This window comes from Nomascus leucogenys, chromosome 4 (genome assembly GCF_006542625.1).
Source record: "Nomascus leucogenys isolate Asia chromosome 4, Asia_NLE_v1, whole genome shotgun sequence".
In the NCBI taxonomy this organism is placed as follows: domain Eukaryota; kingdom Metazoa; phylum Chordata; class Mammalia; order Primates; family Hylobatidae; genus Nomascus; species Nomascus leucogenys.
This window is the reverse complement of record NC_044384.1, coordinates 94,382,310-94,403,365: the sequence shown is the minus strand read 5'-3', so window position 1 is coordinate 94,403,365 and position 21,056 is coordinate 94,382,310. Positions and strand designations below refer to the sequence as shown.

The window sequence follows — 21,056 nt, the reverse complement described above, 5'->3', positions numbered from 1 at the left end:
TCCCAATGTACTAGATTCACTAGGTAGCTGTGACTACATTTTCCTTGGGTTACAGAACTGTGGCCTTCAGTGTCCTTGGAATCCTAAGGGAAGAATTCACTCTACATGAGATAAAATTTTGACCAAAATTCTGTTTTGTTGAAATATTTTTAAATTGTTAATATACACTAAAAAAAAGCAAAGGGACCACTTGACATTTCAAATTAAATATGAAGCAAATGCCGAGAAGCACACTGTCACTGCAGGTGTAGAAGTTCAGACTGCCCTCGAGCCATCCTACTGCCTTTGCAGGCCAACTTCGCAGCTTTGAGTTTCCTTTCCTAGTCACAAGGATGCGGTGAGAAATGGAACCGATGTCTTAGAGGTAAGAAATAAAGAGGTATAGTTGTGTAACTGTTTTAATATTTTCCATATTTATGATTTCTTAATTTATGTATTTGAAATATTTTTGTATAATTACTTTAGGTAGGAGAGTGGAAAGTAAACTATACTGAAGCGGAAGGAATGACTTAACATTTGTGAAGGAGATAATTCCTGATATTTGTTAAATTTTATCCATTTAACCCCAAAATCTATTTTTCACATACAATCAAACTTCAAAAAGTTCTCCTCAGAAAGGAGAACAATGCAATGAGTGTTTGCAAAGACCATTTAAAAGAACACCACCAAGATACTTGGTTTTATAATATATATATTTTAAGTAGGACAGGTTTTTTTTTTTAAACTTTTGGATGTTTTATAAATTTGTCCAATTTAGTCATCCAACTGACAAAGCAAAGCAACCCCGCGCTTGATCCAGTGCTGTGTAGGTTGGTCTGTTTTTAACAACATTGCAATGACAAAGTTAGTAGAATGTCCCGTAGTGGAAAGAGTTCCTTTACGTTCACTTGTCTTGTAGAGGGGACAGACATAGGCATCCGACTTTATAATCTGAGATTTTTGAGCTTGAAAAAAAAAAAGAAATATATTCATTTGATAAAGGGAAAAACAGCCATTGGTACGAAAAGAACTATTTATCTTGTAATAAAATGGCCAGAACTAAATCTAAGATCATACTTGAGATATATGAAGGTTTCACACCATATATTTTTTTTTTTACAGTACATGCAGTATTACGGTTGTGAAACAAGGCAAGTATTTCTTTTTTTTTTTTTTTTGAGACTGAGTCTCACTTTGTCACCTAGGCTGGAGTACAGTGGCACAATCTCGGCTCACTGCAACCTCTGCCTCCCAGGTTCAAGCAGTTCTCTTGTCTCAGCCTCCTGAGTAGGTGGGACTACAGGTACCTGCCACCACGCCTTGCTAATTTTTGTATTTTTAGTAGAGATGGGGTTTCACTATGTTGGCCAGGCTGGTCTCGAACCCCTGACCTCATGATCTGCCCGCCTCAGCCTCCCAAAGTGCTGGGATTACAGGCATGAGCCACTGCGCCCAGCCCAAGGCAAGTATTTCGTATGGTGCATGATTCTAGGTGTGGAATACAGGAACAGACTTTAAAGTTGTGACCGCTTAGCAGGCATGAGAAAACTCAAGAGGATTTGGGAGGGAAGAATGAGAAGGGAGGGAAGAAGGAATAAAATACAGTATAGGTAGTGGGGGAGACTCAAAAGAAGAAATACAACTGCTTAGAGCTCTAATCCAAGAAACCCACACATTAGAAGAAGCTGACGTTTCTATTTGTTTTTAGCAGGTAAATAATAAGAAAAACACGCCAACTCTTACCAATTCACGAAAAGAAACTATATAGAATCCCCAAAAAGCCAGATATAAGATATTAAGAGTCTTTCCAAACTAAGGTCACATTTCTCATAGTTATAACTGAACCACATTCATAATGAGAATATTTGATAGGTTGGATGGTGATTCTGGGTGATCGGTAAATATTTTCATTTAAGAAATTGTTGTTATTTAAGAATTAAAAAGTTAGGGAAGAGAAAACAAAAGAATAAGACTTTTTTCCAGACTTGTAGAAAGATGATGATGGCAGAAGCAGGGAGGAGCAAGCAGTTTCCCAAATGGGGCAAAATTGGCCCCACCCCATGTGGCTGGCAACATATATGCCTTGGGGCACCTGGCTGGCTCCTAGGCCTAGCAGTTTCTTATAGCCAAAAAATGCTAGTCACTAGCTGAAGACTGTGTCAAGCTAATTTGTGCCTCTGAGCAATGTGCAAAGGCAATTCAGAATCAAAATATGGATGGGCAGCTGTTCAATCTGTGAACCCTCTTGTAGAAGTGGGGGGAGGGGCTGAAAAGAATGACATATCCCATAGGCTACGAGCATAAAAAAGCAGCATGGTATTCCCAAAATAATATAAATGCCATACACACAAAGAGATAATAATTTCTAATGTAAATATTCTATTAATGTTTATTATAATTGAGCTAGATCCTAAAAGGTTTGAGCAAAAACTTATTTTGAGGAGCAGTGTATAATATCCATCCTTATTCTCCCTAAACTTCAAATAAATTTTGTTGAGAGAATATTTACTTGGTTTTATCCATATGATGGGCATCAGGTCAAACAGAAGTTTGGGATATTGTTCAGCAAGCAATCCACTGTAAAGAGAAATTGACAGAAATTATTAGAAATAACATGAAATTTGCTTCTAAGAACAGATTGCTACTTAGATATTGGCTTTTACTAAAAGAAAGGACTAGAGGCATAGAGAAAAAGAAATGTAAAAAAAGAAAATGAGACAATGGCAATGAAGAATTGAGAGAAACAAAAGACAATGATGGGAAGGCAAAGGGTAAACAGTGGACACATATCGATGTCTGCCAATTTTTAATGACTGTCCATGAGGCCAGGGCTCCAGGGGAAACTTTCTCTCCTTCTCTCTATCCCATATATTTTAAACAAGAATAGTATTGCTTAATTTCCTGAGTGAAGCAGGAAATTCAATATTTATTGTAAATATTTATTTATTATATCATCAAAATGCAAGAAAAGGTTTCCCATTCACTAACAGAAAGGTGAACTTCATTATAACTAACTGTAAACTGTTTAAAAGTGAGGTGGTCCTACACATTACAAAATAGAAGGCAACTGTTATAAAATGGAATAGGCAGGAAAATAATTTTAGCTAACTTTTCTACTAATAAGACTACTGAAATATTGACTAAAAATTATTCAGGACCTAAAAAATAACAACTCATCAGTTGCCCCAGCTTGACTAATGATTTATGTGAGAGTTCTGATATTATTATTACTTGCCTTAAAAAGAAGACTTTTTTTTTTTTTTTTTTTAAAGCAGCAGAATGCTTATCTTATCTATGATTCAGCTACAAATGAAGAGGTCCTGGCAGCTGAAACCACTGACCTTTCTCGGTCCCAGCGTGCGCCATCGAGATACAATCCGTGGATATAAACACCATCTTCTGGTGATGTGTCAGATGTATCAGATGGGATAACCTGAAGGGAAAGGCACACACTAGCAGTGATCCTCTCCAGACAACTTCATCTCATAAAGAACACATTAGTGAAATATTCAGAACACATTCAGGGAAACTCTATTGTGTAATAGCTTGTTAAACGATACATTTTTTCAGCCATAGTTTGTAAAAAAGTATAAAAGTACTTCTTTTTGAAGTATTTTATCAAATTGTACTGTACCTCATAATAATTTTTGCTAAAGTAGAAGAACAGCATTGGATTATTTAAATCAAATATTGCAATATATAAAAGTTCTAAGGGATAGCAAGACATATTCTTACAACACAAAGAATGAAGTAAAATTGCTTACAATGGGTTACAATATATAAACTCGGTTTAAATACATGACTTAATGTAATGATATACTGTTGACTTTAAGGAGTTACTATACCTCAAATTCATATCCTAGCAAATCAATAGGGGTGGTATATTTTCTGGCATAATTCTGCATAGCTCCAGTTAAAAAGGCCTGAGTGAAAAAGAAACCTGACAGCCAAAACACACAAGGTTTTCCTGAATTATACCAGTCCTATACAGGGAAAACAAAACACATTATGTCAGTTTTTAAAGTTATACAAGTGCCACGTGATGTACAATTCCTGATTCTGGTTTTTGCTTATGTTGCCCACATTTTCCATCACGAGTCCCTCTCCCCTGACATCAAACACACAGCCTACCTTGACCCTCCTACCTCTTTCCCCTTCTATCTTCTTGGAAAACTCAAAACAATTTGAGCATTAACGTGAATGAAACATAGTTTGAAGAGTCAAATCTTCTGCAAAAGCCAAATGTAAATTATTTGACGCTTTATTATATCATCCCACTCAAAAGCAACCATCCTTAAGACATCTTACACATTGTCTAATTACAGACCTCATTTGTTGATTCCAGTTCCTTAACTCTTTTTTTTTTTTTTTTTTTTTTGAGATGAAATCGCGCACCGTCACCCAGGCTGGAGTGCAGTGGCATGATCTTAGCTCACTGCAGCCTCTGCCTCCTGGGTTCTAGTGATTCTCCTGTCTCAGCCTCCTGAGTAGCTGGGATTACAGGCGTGCAACACTATGCCTGGCTAATTTTTGTATTTCTAGTAAAGATGGGGTTTCAGCATGTTGGCCAGGCTGGTCTGGAACTCCTGACTTCAAGTGATCTGCCCACCTTGGCCTCCCAAAGTCCTGGGATCACAGGTGTGAGCCACCGCGCCCAGCCCCCAATTCCTCAACCCTCTTAAACCCCTTGTCTCTGCGTCCACTGCCCTCACTCCAGTTCAGCTATTCATGGTCTTGTTTCTGTACCAGTGCGTGTTGTCTTCTTGCTTCTTCCCTTTCTGCTCAATCTATCCAGAAGAATGTTGCCAGAATATAATTCACCATGCAGAATTTGGATCAGATGTAGCATCTTGCATCAATGTAGCATCAGTGACCTACTAAATTGTTCAGTGATGCACCAAATTAAAGCTTAAGCCTCTTGGTCTCCTGTTCAAGATACTTCACATAAACAAACAAACCAAAAACATAGATACTTCACAATCCAGCCCCAATGTACTTTCAGTTCTATTATATCTCTTTCACTTCCTTTCAGGCATCCTGCATTCTAATCTGGACTGGACTAAAGGGACTGGATTATTTGCTGGTCTCTTTGTGCCAGGTGGACTTTTGTTGTTTTCCTGCCTATCTTAAAGTGATACCATCCTTCTCAGTCCAGGCACATCTGGTGGTATAACTCCACCTAGCCTTGCAGGGTAGGCTGGTGAGTCACACCTGGCCAGTCATACCTCCAGCCTGAGTGACTGATTCAGAAATGGACATGTGACCCAATCAAAGCCAGAGATGCAGAAACTCTTGCTGGGACTTTTGGGGAAAAGACTCACTCTCAACTCCTCAAAGTTGTGTGGATGTGAGGCCAGAGTTGCTGTTGCTATCTTGCTACCATCAGATGACAGCCTGAGAATGGAGTTTATCCAAAAGGAATGGAGACAACAGATGAAGTGCAAGAAGCCAGGACAAGATATCCGTGTTTGCACCCTGCTCAAATGTTACCTGAAGCCACTTTAGCTCCTGGAGTTTGCAGTTACATAAGGGAACAAACTTTATTTTTGCTTATGTCAGAATTTTTGTTACTTATAATGGAATCAATCCAACGTGGTACAGTGCCTTTTATCTCACGAGCTACATAGCGATCTCTTTTTCCTTTCTTTGCAGTATCTAAACCATTCATTCTTTAAATCCCACTTAAATACTACCTCATCCATGAAACAATCTCTGCTTTCTTGTGCCATAAGAACTCTCTCCCTTCTTTGAAATCCCAGAGCATTTTACATGTTGGTCTTTTAGGGAACATCCCTTACTATAGTGTACTAATTTTCTTTAGATACCTGGCTTGTCTCCCTGTAAGCTCTTGGCAGCTTCAGGGCAGGACTTTTGTTGTAATTATCTTTTTATCACAGAACACGAAACAAGGTGCTTTGATAAAATGAGGTCTCAATTCATATTTATGGAATGAACAGATGAATCAATGAAATGGACTTTGTCTCTGAGCAGGCAATACACTCTGGGAAGAAGCCAGTTTTGTTCCCTAGGAGGAAGAGAACAAACTGCTGCTGGAGATGCTGCAACAGTACAAGCTATCAGGTGAAGAAGAGGCAGAGAAAGAGATGAAGTCTGATAAGGGCAAAACCAGGCAGAGCAAGCACCAAACACAAGAAGGCTGTAAAGACCCACAAGGCAAGCATTTAGAAAACCCACTCGCCCGTGGCTTCCTTTATCCCAGAGTGTCATTAGTGTCTGTGGTCAGCTACGTGCACTCTCTCTGAATTAGCTGCCGTTTACTAAGTGCTTAGTACATGCCAGGCACTGTGCTAAACGTTTCATATGTATTGCCTCATTTACTCTATAAAATAACAGTGAGTTGAATATTATTTCTCTCATTTTACAGATGAAGAAACTGGGGTACAGAAAGATGAGTAACTTGCTAAAAGTCACAAAGATAGTTAAGTGTTAGATCAGGATTTATGCTGGGATTTTAGGCAGTGTGCAAAAACTTTTTTTTAAAAAAAAGGCACAGGAAGGAGAGAATGTGAAGATGCTCTGGACTGAATGTTTGTTTTCCTCCAAAATTCATAGATTGAAACCTTCTTCTCCAAGGTGGTATTTGGAGATGGAGCCTTTGGGAGGTAATTAGGTCATAAGGGTGGAGCCCTCATGATAGGATTAGCACCCTTACAAGAAGAAACAGAAGAGACATTTTTCTCTGGCTTTTTCTCTCATCATGAACCAGGAGAGCCATCACCAATAACCTGACCATGATGGCATCTTGATCTCAGACTTTCCAGCCTCCAGAGCTGTGAAAAATAAATGTCTGTTCTTTAAGTTATCTAGTCTATTTTGCTTTTTTATAGCAGCCTGAACTGACTAAAAAGGAGATTGATAGGGTGAACAGTGAGAGAGAAATGAGGAAAGTGTGGAGTCCTGACAAGTAACAACAAGGAAAGGGCCCCAGGTAGGGGAGAACAATTGTTCTGAAAAATGTCTAATTACAGACAATCCACTAGCACATCTTGTGTCCAAATACCTTGCTCTGCCTGTAGCCTGAGCAGCACCACCTCGTTCGGTGTAGCCCCTCTAGCACCACCCTACAAAATTTCCCTCCAGCCCCTGGTTCTTTGCAGATAGCCTCTTCTCTGCTGTGCTGCCCACTGCACTCTTGCAATGTATTTTCATACTTTCTCTAATAAATCTGCCTTTCTTTACCTACGACTGTCTTGGTAAATTGTTTTACTGACCATGATGCTGGTCCCAGTCAGTTGCACCCGAGACAGAAATAATAGAAAATTCAGATGACTCATTTGCTTAACTTGTTAACTCTAAGAACCATTAGGAGGTAAAGAAGAGTCCAGGAGAAAGAAAGATAATGAGAGAACTATAGCGTCTGTAAGGGTAAGAGAACAATGGAGGAAACCCTTTCAGTATTCTGTTTTATATTATTCCTTTTGTTAAACATATAATCTACATGAAAAGCTCCTATAAATTAACAAATAATACAAAAGAAAAATGGGCCTAGGATATGAATTGACAATACACACACACACACCCACACACACCACAAATGGAAAGCACACATACTAAAGAAGCATAGGCTCACTAGTCATTAAAGAAAGTCAAACGGAAACAGCAAGATATGGTTGACCTATCAGATTGGCAAACATTTTAAAGCGATACAGGAGAAAGTCTGTCCCTCTACATTCTTACAAGCACTGGTTATTTTATGATTACCTTATACAGTGAAACAAAGCTTTTGTGCAATAAAAAGGCAACTGAACACTGAAAGATCATATACCTTTGTGAATTTCCAAAAAAAAAAAATTGTTTTGGGATTCTCCCCACTCCATACTCCTTCATAAACATCAACCATAGAATGGGGGCAGGCAGTGGAGTTGAGAAGGAAAAGCAGTGTTCTGTCTGATGTTTATGCTGGGGGTAGGGCAGAGGGGGCATTCAAAATACTCATCTTTTCCCTGGTTTTCTGAGATAAGAGGCACTGATTTGAAGACAATGGCCAATTATTGATAAACCCAAGCCTGTGGCCTGTAATCCCAGTGCTTTGGGAGGCCAAGGCGGGAGGATTGCTTGAGGTCAGGAGTGAGGGACCAGCGTGGGGTACTTGGTGAGACTTCATCTCTACAAAAAATAAAATTAGCCAGGTATGGTGGCACATGCCTGTAGTTCCAGTTATTCAAGAGGATCCCAGGATTTTGAGATTACAATGAGCTAAGATCACACCATTGCACTCCAGCCTGGATGACAGAGCAAGACCCTGTCTCAAAAAAAAAAAAAAAAAAAAATCCAAGCCTCAGGATTTTTGACTTACCATCAGTATTAAAATCACAAGACAACTTTAAACTGTGGTCTTAGAGGACCACAAACTTAGAATCTTGGTCTCAGAGAACCACAAACTTAGAATTTTGAAAAATATAAATGTCACATATTACATTGGTTTGGATGAAGTATAATTTTAATTTTCCACTCAGTACTTTGAAATGTATGTATTTTTCAATATTCTAAAATTTTCATCAGACTATCACAAAGCTACTCATCACGTTTCATTCAACTCAGAGACACTCAAGTGACCACAGCCAACAACTAATATCTCCCCAGTTAACCCAAAAAATAAAATTTTACATATGTCTGTATAGTTTACATATTTATACATGTACTTTACCACACACACGCACGCGTGCACACACACACACACACACACACACACTTTTACCTGTAAAAAGTTCAACCGGGCTAGGAAATCTGTGATGTAACTTCCTAGGGGCTTAAGGCTTGGGTATGAACGTTTGGCCCATATTTCTGGAACCTTTCCAACAAGTAAGCTGCTGGAGAGTGCCTCCAATGCAGAATCCATCACAACCATGCCCTTAATAGCTTTTTCAAGGTCCCGTAGAGTGTTACGTATAGTTATAATTAAACTGCAATGAAAGAAATTATGTCATCAACATATATGATGATATCAACATACAGTCTTTCCAGAAGAAGAACAGCAGGAATTTCATTCCCAGCTTTATGGGATTGCTTCCCAAAATGTGTCATCTCCCATGTGGTGGTACGTGAGGTAATGTTAAGTGATACATGTATGAACATTTTTCATTTTAATCATTACATACATATTTTAAAATACAGAAAGTAATACAACTAGCATATCAAAATTTTTGCTTTCTGGCTATTTTTGCTTAGGACCTGGCTAACTTAAGCAGAGAATGATTTAAGGAAAAATATTAGGTAAATAATATTTCAGGTGACAGGCAAATATGAAAAAGCTGTAATGATGTCGTGCAATGGCTGAAACTAAGGAAACACTGCATGAAAACATAAATTATATATTCATTTATACACTTGCAAATGCTTTACTTGCACTTAGGCCCAACTTGTTAAGAACACCATAAATATACTTGTAGTGAGAGTTTTTAGGCTAGAAGCCTGAGCAGCTGAGAGATAGTGTGTTATTATATATACATAAATATAACCTTTGTATAAGAAATGCTGAATTAACTAAGGCATCAGGTGTTTTTATATATATATATATATACACATATATAAACATATACGTATATATGTACATATGTGTATACGTATATACGTACATATGTGTATACGTATATATGTACATATGTGTATACGTATATATGTGTATATATGTGTATACGTATATATGTGTATATATGTGTATACGTATATATGTGTATATATGTGTATACGTATATATGTATATATGTGTATACGTATATATGTATATATATGTATACATATGTGTGTGTATATCTATGTGTATATATATATACATATATATTATTTATTTATGTATGTATTTATTTTTTTTTGAGACAGTTTCACTCTGTCACCCAGGCTGGAGTGCAGTGGCACGATCTCGGCTCAATGCAACCTCCCCCTCCCAGGTTCAAGCAATTCTCCTGCCTCAGCCTCCTGTGTAGCTGAGATTGCAGGCATGCACCACCACACCCAGCTAATTTCTGTATTTTTAGTAGAGAAGGGGTTTCACCATGTTGGCCAGGCTGGTCTCAAACTCCTGACCTCAGGTGATTCACCTGCCTCGGCCTCCCAAAGTGCTGGGATTACAGGCATGAGCCACTGTGCCTGGCCAGGTAGCAGAAAAATCACAAAAGATGTGACTACACATAGGTCTAGCTAATGTTTATTCTGTCTCTAATTCCTAAGAAGAATAGTTAACAGATGGATGAGAAGTTATGATTAATGAATATTTTTAACCAGTAATAACAGATCTCTTTTCATCATCATTTTTACATTTTAAAAGATACCCTCTCAGCTGGGTGTGGTGGCTCATGCCTGTAATCCCAGCACTTGGGGAGGCCGACACGGGTGGATCACAAGGTCAGGAGATAGAGACCATCCTGGCTAACATGGTGAAACCCCATCTCTACTAAAAATGCCAAAAATTAGCCAGGTGTGGTGGCGGGTGCCTGTAGTCCCAGCTACTCAGGAGGCTGAGTCAGGAGAATGGTGTGAACCCAGGTGGCAGAGCTTGCAGTGAGCCCAGATCTTGCCACTGCACTCCAGCCTGGGTGACAGAGCGAGACACCAGCTCAAAAAAAAAAAAAAACCCTCTCTTCTGAGACAGAAGATATGGAACTTTTTCTTTCTTTCTTTCTTTCTTTCTTTTTTTTTTTTTGAGACAAGGTCTCACTGTGTAACACAGGCTGGAGTGCAGTGGCACGATCTCTGCTCACTGCAGCCTCCATCTCCCAGGCTCAAGCGATTCTCCCACCTCGGCCTCCCAAGTAGCTGAGACTACAGGCGCCCGCTACCATGCCTGGATAATTTTTAAATTTTTGTTGACGGGGTTTTGCCATGTTTCCGAAGCTGGGATTTCAGGGCTCAAGCAATCCTCCTGCCTCGGCCTCATAAAGAGTTGAGATGATAGTATGAGTCACTGAGCCTGGCCACAACTTTTTAAAAGGGGAAAATTCCAATGAAATAAGATTTAATAGTCTTTTTGGCTCAATACCATTGTGTGTTTTTATCGACTTTGGATGGTTGCTGTCAGGCCTCTGAGCCCAAGCTAAGCCATCATATCCCCTGTGACCTGCACGTATACATCCAGATGGCCTGAAGTAACTGAAGAATCACAAAAGAAGTGAAATTTAAATAGCCTGTTCCTGCCTTAACTGATGACATTCCACCACAAAAGAAGTGAAAATGGCTGGTCCATGCCTTAACTGATGACATTACCTTGTGAAATTCCTTTTCCTGGCTCACCCTGGCTCAAAAAGCTCCCCCACTGAACACCTTGTGACCCCCACTCCTGCCCACCAGAGAACAACCTCCCTTTGACTGTAATTTTCCTTTACCTACCCAAATCTTATAAAACGGCCCCACCCCTATCTCCCTTCACCGACAAAACCTCTCTTTTCAGACTCAGCTCGCCTGCACCCAGGTGATTAAAAGCTTTATTGCTCACACAAAGCCTGTTTGGTGGTCTCTCCACATGGACGCCAGTGAAATTTGGTGCCATCACTCGGATCGGGGGACCTCCCTTGGGAGATCAATCCCCTGTCCTCCTGCTCTTTGCTCCATGAGAAAGATCTACCTACGACCTTGGGTCCTCAGACCAACCAGCCCAAGGAATATCTCACCAATTTTAAATCAGGTAAGCGGCCTTTTTTTTACTCTCTTCTCCAACCTCTCTTACTATCCCTCAACCTCTTTCTCCTTTCAATCTTGGTGCCACACTTCAATCTCTCCCTTCTCTCAATTTCAGTTCCTTTCCTTTTCTGGTAGAGACAAAGGAGACGTGTTTTATCCATGAACCCAAAACTCCGGCGCTAGTCACGGACTCAGGAAGACAGTCTTCCCTTGGTGTTTAATCACGCAGGGGATGCCTGCCTGATTATTCACCCACGTTTCAGAGGCGTCTGACCACACAGGGATGCCTGCCTTGGTCCTTCACCCTTAGTGGCAAGTACCGCTTTTCTGAGGGGCAGAACCCCCCCAACCCCTTCTCTCCGTGTCTCTACCCCTTTTCTGCTTTTCTGGAGGGCAAGAACCCCCCGACCCCTTCTCTCCGTATCCCTACCCCTTCTCCACTTTCCTGGGGGGCAAGCACCCCCCACCCCTTCTCTTTGTGTCTCTACTGTCTCTTTTCTCTGGGCTTGCCTCCTTCAATATGGGCAGCCTTCCGCCCTCCATTCCTCCTTCTTCTCCCTTAGCCTGTGTTCTCAAGAACTTAAAACCTCTTCAACTCACATCTGACCTAAACCTAAATGCCTTATTTTCTTCTGCAATGCCACTTGACCCCAGTACAAACTTGACAGTGGTTCCAAGTAGCCAGAAAACAGCACTTTTGATTTTTCCATCCTACAAGATATAAATAATTCTTGTCGTAAAATAGGCAGTCTGAGGTGCCTGACGTCCAGGCATTCTTTTACACATTTTTCCCTCCCTAGTCTCTGTTCCCAATGCGACTCGTCCCAAACCCTCCTTCTTTCCCTCTCACCTGTCCCCTCAGTCCCAACCCCAAGCGTCATTGAGTCTTTCTAATCTTCCTTTTCTATAGACCCATGTGACCTCTCCCCTCCTCCCCAGGCCTCTCCTCACCAGGCCGAGCTAGGTCCCAATTCTTCCTCAGCCTCCGCTCCTCCACCTTATCATCTTTTTATCACTTCCCCTCCTCACACCCAGTCCAGCTTACAGTTTTGTTCTGCGACTAGCCCTCCCCAACCTGCCCAGCAATTTCCTCTTAAAAAGGTGGCTGGAGCTAAAGGTATAGTCAAGGTTAATGCTCCTTTTTCTTTATCCCACTTCTCCCAAATCAGTTAGCGTTTAGGCTCTTTATCATCAAATATGAAAAACCTAGCCAGTTCATGGCTCATTTGGCAGCAACCCTGAGACGCTTTACAGCCCTAGACCCTAAAAGGTCAAAAGGCCGTCTTATTCTCAATATACATTTTATTACCCAATCCGCTCCCGACTTTAAATAAAGCTCCAAAAATTAAATTCTGGCCCTCAAACCCCACAACAGGACTTAATTAACCTTGCCTTCAAGGCGTACGATAATAGCAAAAAGTTGCAATTCCTTGCCTCCACTGTGAGACAAACCCCAGCCACATCTCCAGCACACGAGAACTTCCAAACGCCTGAACCGCAGCGGCCAGGCATTCCTCCAGAACCTCCTTCCCCAGGAGCTTGCTACAAGTGCCGGAAATCTTGCCACCGGGCCAAGGAATGCCCGCAGCCCGGGATTCCTCCTAAGCCACATCCCATCTGTGCGGGACCCCACTGAAAATCAGACTGTTCAACTCACCTGGCAGCCACTCCCAGAGCCCCTGGAACTCTGGCCCAAGGCTCTCTGACTGACTCCTTCCCAGATCTTCTCAGTTTAGCGGCTGAAGACTGACACTGCCCGATCGCCTCAGAAGCCCCTAAACCATCACGGACGCCAAGCTTCGGGCAACTCTCACAGTGGAAGGTAAGTCCGTCCCCTTCTTAATCAATACAGAGGCTACCCACTGCACGTTACCTTCTTTTCAAGGGCCGGTTTCCTTTGCCTCCATAACTGTTGTGGGTATTGACGGCCAGGCTTCTAAACCTCTTAAAACTCCCCATCTCTGGTGCCAACTTAGACAATACTCTTCTAAGCACTCCTTTTTAGTTATCCCCACCTGCCCAGTTCCCTTATTAGGCCGAGACACTTTAACTCAATTATCTGCTTCCCTGATTATTCCTGGGCTACAGCCACACCTCACTGCCGCCTTTTCCCCCAGTTCAAAGCCTCCTTAATATCTTCCCCTTGTATCTCCCCACCTTAACCCACAAGTATAAGACACCTCTACTCCCTCCTTAGTGACCGATCATGCACCCCTTACCATCCCATTAAAACCTAATCACCCTTACCCCACTTAATGCCAATATCCCATCCCACAGCATGCTTTAAGAGGATTAAAGTCTGTTATCACTTGCCTGCCATAGCGTGGCCTTTTAAAGCCTATAAACTCCCCTTACAATTCCCCCATTTTACCTGTCCTAAAACCAGGCAAGGCTTACGGGTTAGTTCAGGATCTGCGCCTTATCAACCAAATTGTTTTGCCTATCCACCCCGTGGTGCCAAACCCATATACTCTCCTATCCTCAATACCTCCCTACACAACCCATTATTCTGTTCTGGATCTCAAACATGCTTTCTTTACTATTCCTTTGCACAGTTCATCCCAGGCTCTCTTCGCTTTCACTTGGACTGACCCTGACACCCATCAGGCTCAGCAAATTACCGGGGCTGTAGTGCTGCAAGGCTTCACAGGCAGCCCCCATTACTTCAGTCAAGCCCAAATTTCTTCCTCATCTGTTACCTAACTCGGCATAATTCTCATAAAAACACATGTGCTCTCTCTGCAGATCATGTCCCACTGATCTCTCAAACCCCAGCACCTTCTACAAAACAACAACTCCTTTCCTTCCTAGACATCTTTAGATATTTTCGACTTTAGATACCTGATTTTGCCAAAAAACATTGTATAAACTCACCAAAGGAAACCTAGCTGACCCCATAGATCCTAAATCCTTTCCCCACTCCTCTTTCCGTTCCTTGAAGACAGCTTTAGAGACTGCCCCACCCTAGCTCTCCCTGACTCATCCCAACCTTTTTCATTACCCACAGCCCAAATACTGGGCTGTGCAGTCGGAATTCTTACACAAGAACCAGGACTGCGCCCTGTAGCCTTTTTATCCAAACAACTTGACCTTACTGTTTTGCTTAGCCCTCAAGTCTGTGTGCGGCGGCTGCCACCACCCTAATACTTTTAGAGGCCCTTAAAATCACAAACTATGCTCAACTCACTCTCTACAGTTCTCATAACTTCCAAGATCTATTTTCTTCCTCATACCTGACACATATACTGTCTGCTCCCTGGCTCCTTCAGCTGTACTCACTCTTTGTTGAGTCTCCCACAATTACCATTGTTCCTGGCCCGGACTTCAATCCGGCCTCCCACATTATTCCTGATACCACACCTGACCCCCATGACTGTATCTCTCTGATCCACCTGACATTCACCCCATTTCCCCATATTTCCTTCTTTCCTGTTCCCCACCCTGATCACACTTGTTTTATTGATGGCAGTTCCACCAGGCCTAATCGCCACACACCAGCAAAGGCAGGCTGTGCTATAGTACAAGCCACTAGCCCGCCTCTTAGACCCTCTCATTTCCTTTCCATTGTGGAAATCTACCCTCAAGGAAATAACTTCTCAGTGTTCCATCTGCTATTCTACTACTCCTCAGGGATTATTCAGGCCCCCTCCCTTCCCTACACATCAAGCGCAGGGATTTGCCCCCGTCCAGGACTGGCAAATTGGCTTTACTCGACATGCCCCGAGTCAGATAACTAAAATACCTCTTAGTCTAGGTAGACACTTTCACTGGATAGGTAGAGTCCTTTCCCACAGGGTCTGAGAAGGCCACCACGGTCAGTTCTTCCCTTCTGTCAGACATAATTCCTCCGTTTGGCCTTCCCACCTCTATACAGTCCTATAATGGACTGGCTTTTATTAGTCAAATCACCCAAGCAGTTCCTCAGGCTCTTAGTATTCAGTGAACTAATGGTCTTTTAAAAACACACCTCACCAAGCTCAGCCACCAACTTAAAAAGGACTGGACAATACTTTTACCACTTGCCCTTCTCAGAATTCAGGCCTGTCCTCAGAATGCTACAAGGTACAGCCCATTTAAGCTCCTGTATAGACGCTCCTTTTTATTAGGCCCCAGTCTCATTCCAGACACCAGACCAACTCAGACTGCACCCCAAAAAACTTGTCATCCCTACTATCTTCTGTCTAGTCATACTCCTATTCACCGTTCTCAACTACTCATAAATACCCTGCTCTTGTTTACACCGCCAGGTTACACTGTTTCTCCAAGCCATCACAGCTGATATCTCCTGGTGCTATCCCCAAACTGCCACTCTTAACTCTTAAAGTAAATAAATAATCTTTGCTGGCAAGGCTATGCTGAACCTCCTCAGGCACTCTCTAATTAGATGTCCTAGGTCCTCCCAATTCTTAGTCCTTTAATACCTGTTTTTCTCCTTCTCTTATTCCATTTAGTTTTTTAATTCATACGAAACCGTATCCAGGCCATCACCAATAATTCTATAAGACAAATGTTTCTTCTAACAACCCTACAATATCACCCCTTACCACAAAATCTTCCTTCAGCTTAATCTCTCTCACTCTAGGTTCCCATGCCGCCCCTAATCCCGCTCGAAGCAGCCCTGAGAAACATCACCCATTATCTCTTCATACCACCCTCAAAATTTTCGCTGCCCCAACACTTCAACACTATTTTGTTTTATTTTTCTTATTAATATAAGAACCTTATGAATCACCAGGGACATAGATCCTTACTTGTTAAATCTTTCCATTTCTTGCACTAACACAGTATTCATGCTTTCTTCATATCTCACAGGATACTTCTGTAGTGCCATTTCAATGTCGAAATCACTAGGGAGCTAGAAGAATAGATTTTGAAGTCACAGATTATTCTCAGAATGGATAATTAGCTTAATTCAGCCATTATATAATAATAGCTAATACTAGGGTATAGATGTACATTAGCTCATAACGTACATTAATGTATATAAGTCATATGTACATTAGCTCATCCACAACCACAGTTACTAAGAACTTACTATATGCCAGGCATTCTATAAGCCAATTTAAATTCATGATCTCTTTAACGTTCTCAAAAAACTTAAAAAAATTGGTAGTATTATCACCATTTAACAGATTTGGAGACTAATGCTTAGAGAGCAAAGTTCTTGCTCAAGATCATAATGCTAGTACGTGGAGTTTTCAGATTGTCATTTCAGTATCATTTTTATTTATATTATAAGTAACATATTTTAAGCTAAACATTACCTTGTTGAGGATATCTTTGGTAATTTCTAACAGAATCTGATCAGTACTTCCTGAGGCTCCTGTCTGTTTGGAGCCTCCCTGGGTGAGGAGCAAGGACTCAAAGAGGGTTTTTGTTTGTTGAAGATCCTTGGAGATGTCAACATTTTCATGTAATCCAAATATCTCAGGGTGTTGGGTAAATGGAAGTTTCTACCAGAAAACAAATTAAGCATGCATCATATTTTCCCTGGATACTGAAAGGGATGATCAGGATACGCTACTCCAAAATATGCTACTTTGGCATAGGGGTTATGTGAGTTGAAGGCAATTAATAATCAACAGATACAGAAAGAGGTTTCTGCCCTCCCCTTATCTGTCTAAAAGCAGGGCATCAATTTCCATTTTTGACTTGTGGCATAAATTTTCTCTTTCTTGTACCAGGATGAAGAGAATGACCCTTCTCACTGGAGACAGAACTGGCACTGAGATGAGTCTGTATAAACAGACCTCACTCAAAATAATCCTTATCTTCCACTAGTTTCCCCCATATTATTTCCTAATCACTTACCCACAATGTATTGCCCCTAGAACTCTAAACCCCCTTTCTTTTATCTAGTCACATCTCTCTACAATTTATCACCCTCTGTTACAATGGTAAATGCCCAAGTACAACTGCATCATTTGGTTTTCACTCCTTTTCTGCAAAACTCCTGTGCACAGAAAAACGTTAATATCCATACAAACTATACTGCCTCTTCTCCTGCTAATTTATTTTTTGTCCGTTTGATTGGCAGGCCCCTGTCACTGAACATAAGAGGGTAAAGTTTTTCCTTTCCTACAATACATGAATTCATAAGGCAGACATGTGCAGACCAAAAAAGGGTTAAAAACCAACATTAAATAACAGAATACTCAAACTTTTCTAATTTTCAGTAATTACTAGAAAAAGGTTATTAAAAGTTGATTAAAACCATAATATTTGTCTAAACCTATACATTAGAGAAGAACATTTCACCATTTGCTGTTAGAAAAATCACACATTAATCTAACCTTATTTTTGGTGACATCATTACCTTAATGAATTCAATGTAGTCCTCATAAGCGCCTTTAGGAGGTGCAAAATAGTTTCCACTGGGAGAAAACTTATAATGAGGGTTTTCAACTATGTACAGATTATAAAAGTCAGCCAGCATGGTTAATAGGAGACGTCTGTCCCAATCGTCTGTCACTCTTCCTCCATAATTACACTCCCCAGTCAGGTAAGATATAGCTTCAAATGGAATTGTATCATATTCATTGATAAATAACTGAAGCAAAGGAAAAATGAAACAAGAAAAACCTTAAAGTATTTCACTTCATTTCCATTTTAAGTATGTATCTATCTATCTAGAAAGGGGATTGAAAGATTTATCATCATGAGTTGTCTTTCGGTAGCTGAGATTGTTAGCTTTTTTTGGACAGAGTCTCGCTCTGTCACCCAGGCTGGAGTGCAGTGGCATGACTTCGGCTCACTGCAATCTCCGCCTCCCAGGTTCAAGCAATTCTCCTGCCTCAGCCTCCCAGGTAGCTAGGATTACAGGAGTGTGCCACCACGCCTGGCTATTTTTTTGTATTTTTAGTAGAGACAGGGTTTTACCATGTTGGCCAGACTGGTCTTGAACTCCTGACCTCAGGTGATCCACCCAACTCAGCCTCCCAAAGTGCTGGGATTACAGGCGTGGAGCCCCTGCACCTGGGTGATAGTATTTTATCTTAAATTGCTTGTCTGTGTCTCAAATTTTTTCTGAAATAAAGACATATTGCTTCTGTAATGAGAAAAACGTTTAATAAAAAAAGATGACATGGAAATTACCAAGTATTTTTCATATGAATTTGGATAAACCTTGTTTTATGGCACTAGCTATCAACTGGGATTAATTTTGTCCCCCAGGTTACATTTGGCAATGTCTGGAGATAACTTACATTGTCACAACTGTGGTGGGGGCTGGGGTGTTACTGGCATCTACTGGGTAGAAGCCTGGGCTGCTGCTAGACAATACACAGGAGAGCTGCCCACAGCAAAGAACTATCTGGCCCAAAATGCCAATCATGCCAAGGCTGAGAACCAGGTGCCTGGTTTAGGACACTTTTCACGATGTGATTAAAAACAAAGCCATTTCAAACTTTAGTGCAACAGCATAAATCACACACTATGACACAGTTCCACTGGCAAACAATACATATCTTTTCTAGTTTCCTTATTATTGTTGTAATAATAGTAATAAAAACTATCATTTGCATAGTTTTTATATTGTCTTATTCACCTCTCAGTAACTCTGCAGAGTAGGAAACAGTCTGGTAAATGTGAAGTAATATGAAGGCCTGAATTTATTTCTTCCAGTTCCAGATCCCATACTGGTTCTAATATACAGGAATTTTTGATAGTATGTGTATTGGGATGGTATAAGTTGTGGGTTGAGAGCTTTTCCTGCCCCTGAAATTTACTTAATAGTAATTATGCACAGTTGAGAAAAAGATAATTCTAAATTCTCTAGAACCAAGTTGAAAGAAGGCTTAATCCTTTAAGACTCCCACGTTTTGAAGAGGAAGAAAAGCGTCAAGAGATATGAAAGGGGACTGAGAAAGAGGGAAGGTCGTCGTTTTGGGAAATGAATTATTTGCAAAAAGAGGAAAGTTTTTCCCTGTCTCTTCTTTGGGGGAGGGGAAGGGTGTGTTCAACTGGGTTCCTTCCCCTCCCAAAGGTGAAGGAAGAGACTTCACAAGAATTTAATGTTAAACTTGTGGCATATGCAAGAAGTGGAGACCAACAGCTCATTCTCTGGCTGTCTATCCACTTAGCCATCAGTTTTCTGATCTGCCTTTTGGAGAGAGGCAGCCTGCTCATACCAGGTGAAGATGGCTTAAGGATTAATCCTCAATCATTTTTCCAGTTTCTGAAGAAATGAAACATGGATCCAGCCAGTGCTGGCAGTTTCCAATGTTGGGGCTAGAAAGGTTGATGACATAAGAGGCTGGAGGCTGGGGCTTGGCCAGAAGATGATTGATTATATGCAGTATGATGGTTTTGGCAAAATGTTCTCCAAGCTTAGGCTGTACCAACTAAATTGGTCTCAAAATCCAATGTTTAAAATCAATGTCACTTCATCATGCAGTTACAATTCCATAGGCACCAATCTCAACAACTGTTACAAGGATTTTCAAACGGACATATTTATTCCAGTTAAGGTTTCTGCCCTGATATTTTTTAAAGACTCGATAAAATATCAACTATTTCTATACAAATTATGTGTTAACAATTTTTAAAAGGTTGGTGTAAATATGATTAAATGCTTATAGCCTTACAAAAACCTACCTGACTGAAATCTAATAGCACCAATTAATTAGATTTTATCAATGCTTCTCTTTTCCCGTCATTAGATCCTATTTCAAAAAGGCCCCTCAGAACAGCAAAAGACCAGAAAAATATTAATATTCTGTGTTTGTGTGAAAGGCCAGCTACTCACTTTCCCAAGCTCCCTTACAGCTAAAGCCTACACCTGTGACCTGGGCTTGGCTACTCAGATGCGTCCACCTTAAACTAAGTAGGGGATTAATGTACAGAGAAGCAAGAACAGGCCAGCTATGGTGGCTCATGCCTGTAACCCAGCTTGAGACCAGGAGTTTGACACCAGCCTGGGCAATGTAGCAAGACCCTGTCTCTACAAAATACATTAAAAAAAAAACTTACAAGGGGCCAGGCATAGTGGCTCACACCTGGAATCTCAGCACTTTGGGAGGCTGAGGCAGTTGGATTGCCTGAGCTCAGGAGTTTGAGACAAGCCTGGGCAACATGGTAAAACCCCATTTCTACTAAAAAATACAAAAAGTTAGCCAAGCACGGTGGCACACAACTGTAGTCCCAGCTACTTGGGAGGCTGAGGCATAAGAATCACTTGAACTGGGAGGCACAGATTGCAGTAAGCGGAGATCATGCCACTGCACTCCAGCCTGGGTGACAGAGTGAAACTCTGTCTCCAAACAAACTTATCTGGGCATGGTGGCATGTGCCTGTAGTCCCAGTTACTCCAGAGGCTGAGGCAGGAGGATTGCTTGAGCCCAAGAGTTCAAGGCTGTAGTGAGCTATGATTGCATCACTGCAGTCTAGCCTGGGCAACACAGCGAGACCCCATCTCAAAAAAAAATTAGTAACAGCAAAGAATC

The 21,056-nt window shown here is 41.1% G+C and overlaps 1 protein-coding gene across 1 annotated transcript in view; it reads right to left on the bottom strand.

Moving 5' to 3' along the window:
* Positions 1-674: 674 nt before the first annotated feature.
* Positions 675-21,056, bottom strand: part of DNAH12 (dynein axonemal heavy chain 12) — a 246,885-nt gene continuing 226,503 nt past the window's right edge. Inside the window, exons 67-74 of the mRNA XM_030810168.1 lie at positions 17,930-18,163; positions 16,878-17,066; positions 16,365-16,468; positions 8,699-8,903; positions 3,825-3,962; positions 3,321-3,412; positions 2,489-2,556; positions 675-944 (exon numbers count right to left, since the gene is read on the bottom strand). Of these exons, the coding sequence (XP_030666028.1) occupies positions 754-944; positions 2,489-2,556; positions 3,321-3,412; positions 3,825-3,962; positions 8,699-8,903; positions 16,365-16,468; positions 16,878-17,066; positions 17,930-18,163 (1,221 nt within the window). The 3' untranslated portion in view covers positions 675-753. The remainder of the gene's footprint in view (positions 945-2,488; positions 2,557-3,320; positions 3,413-3,824; positions 3,963-8,698; positions 8,904-16,364; positions 16,469-16,877; positions 17,067-17,929; positions 18,164-21,056) is intronic.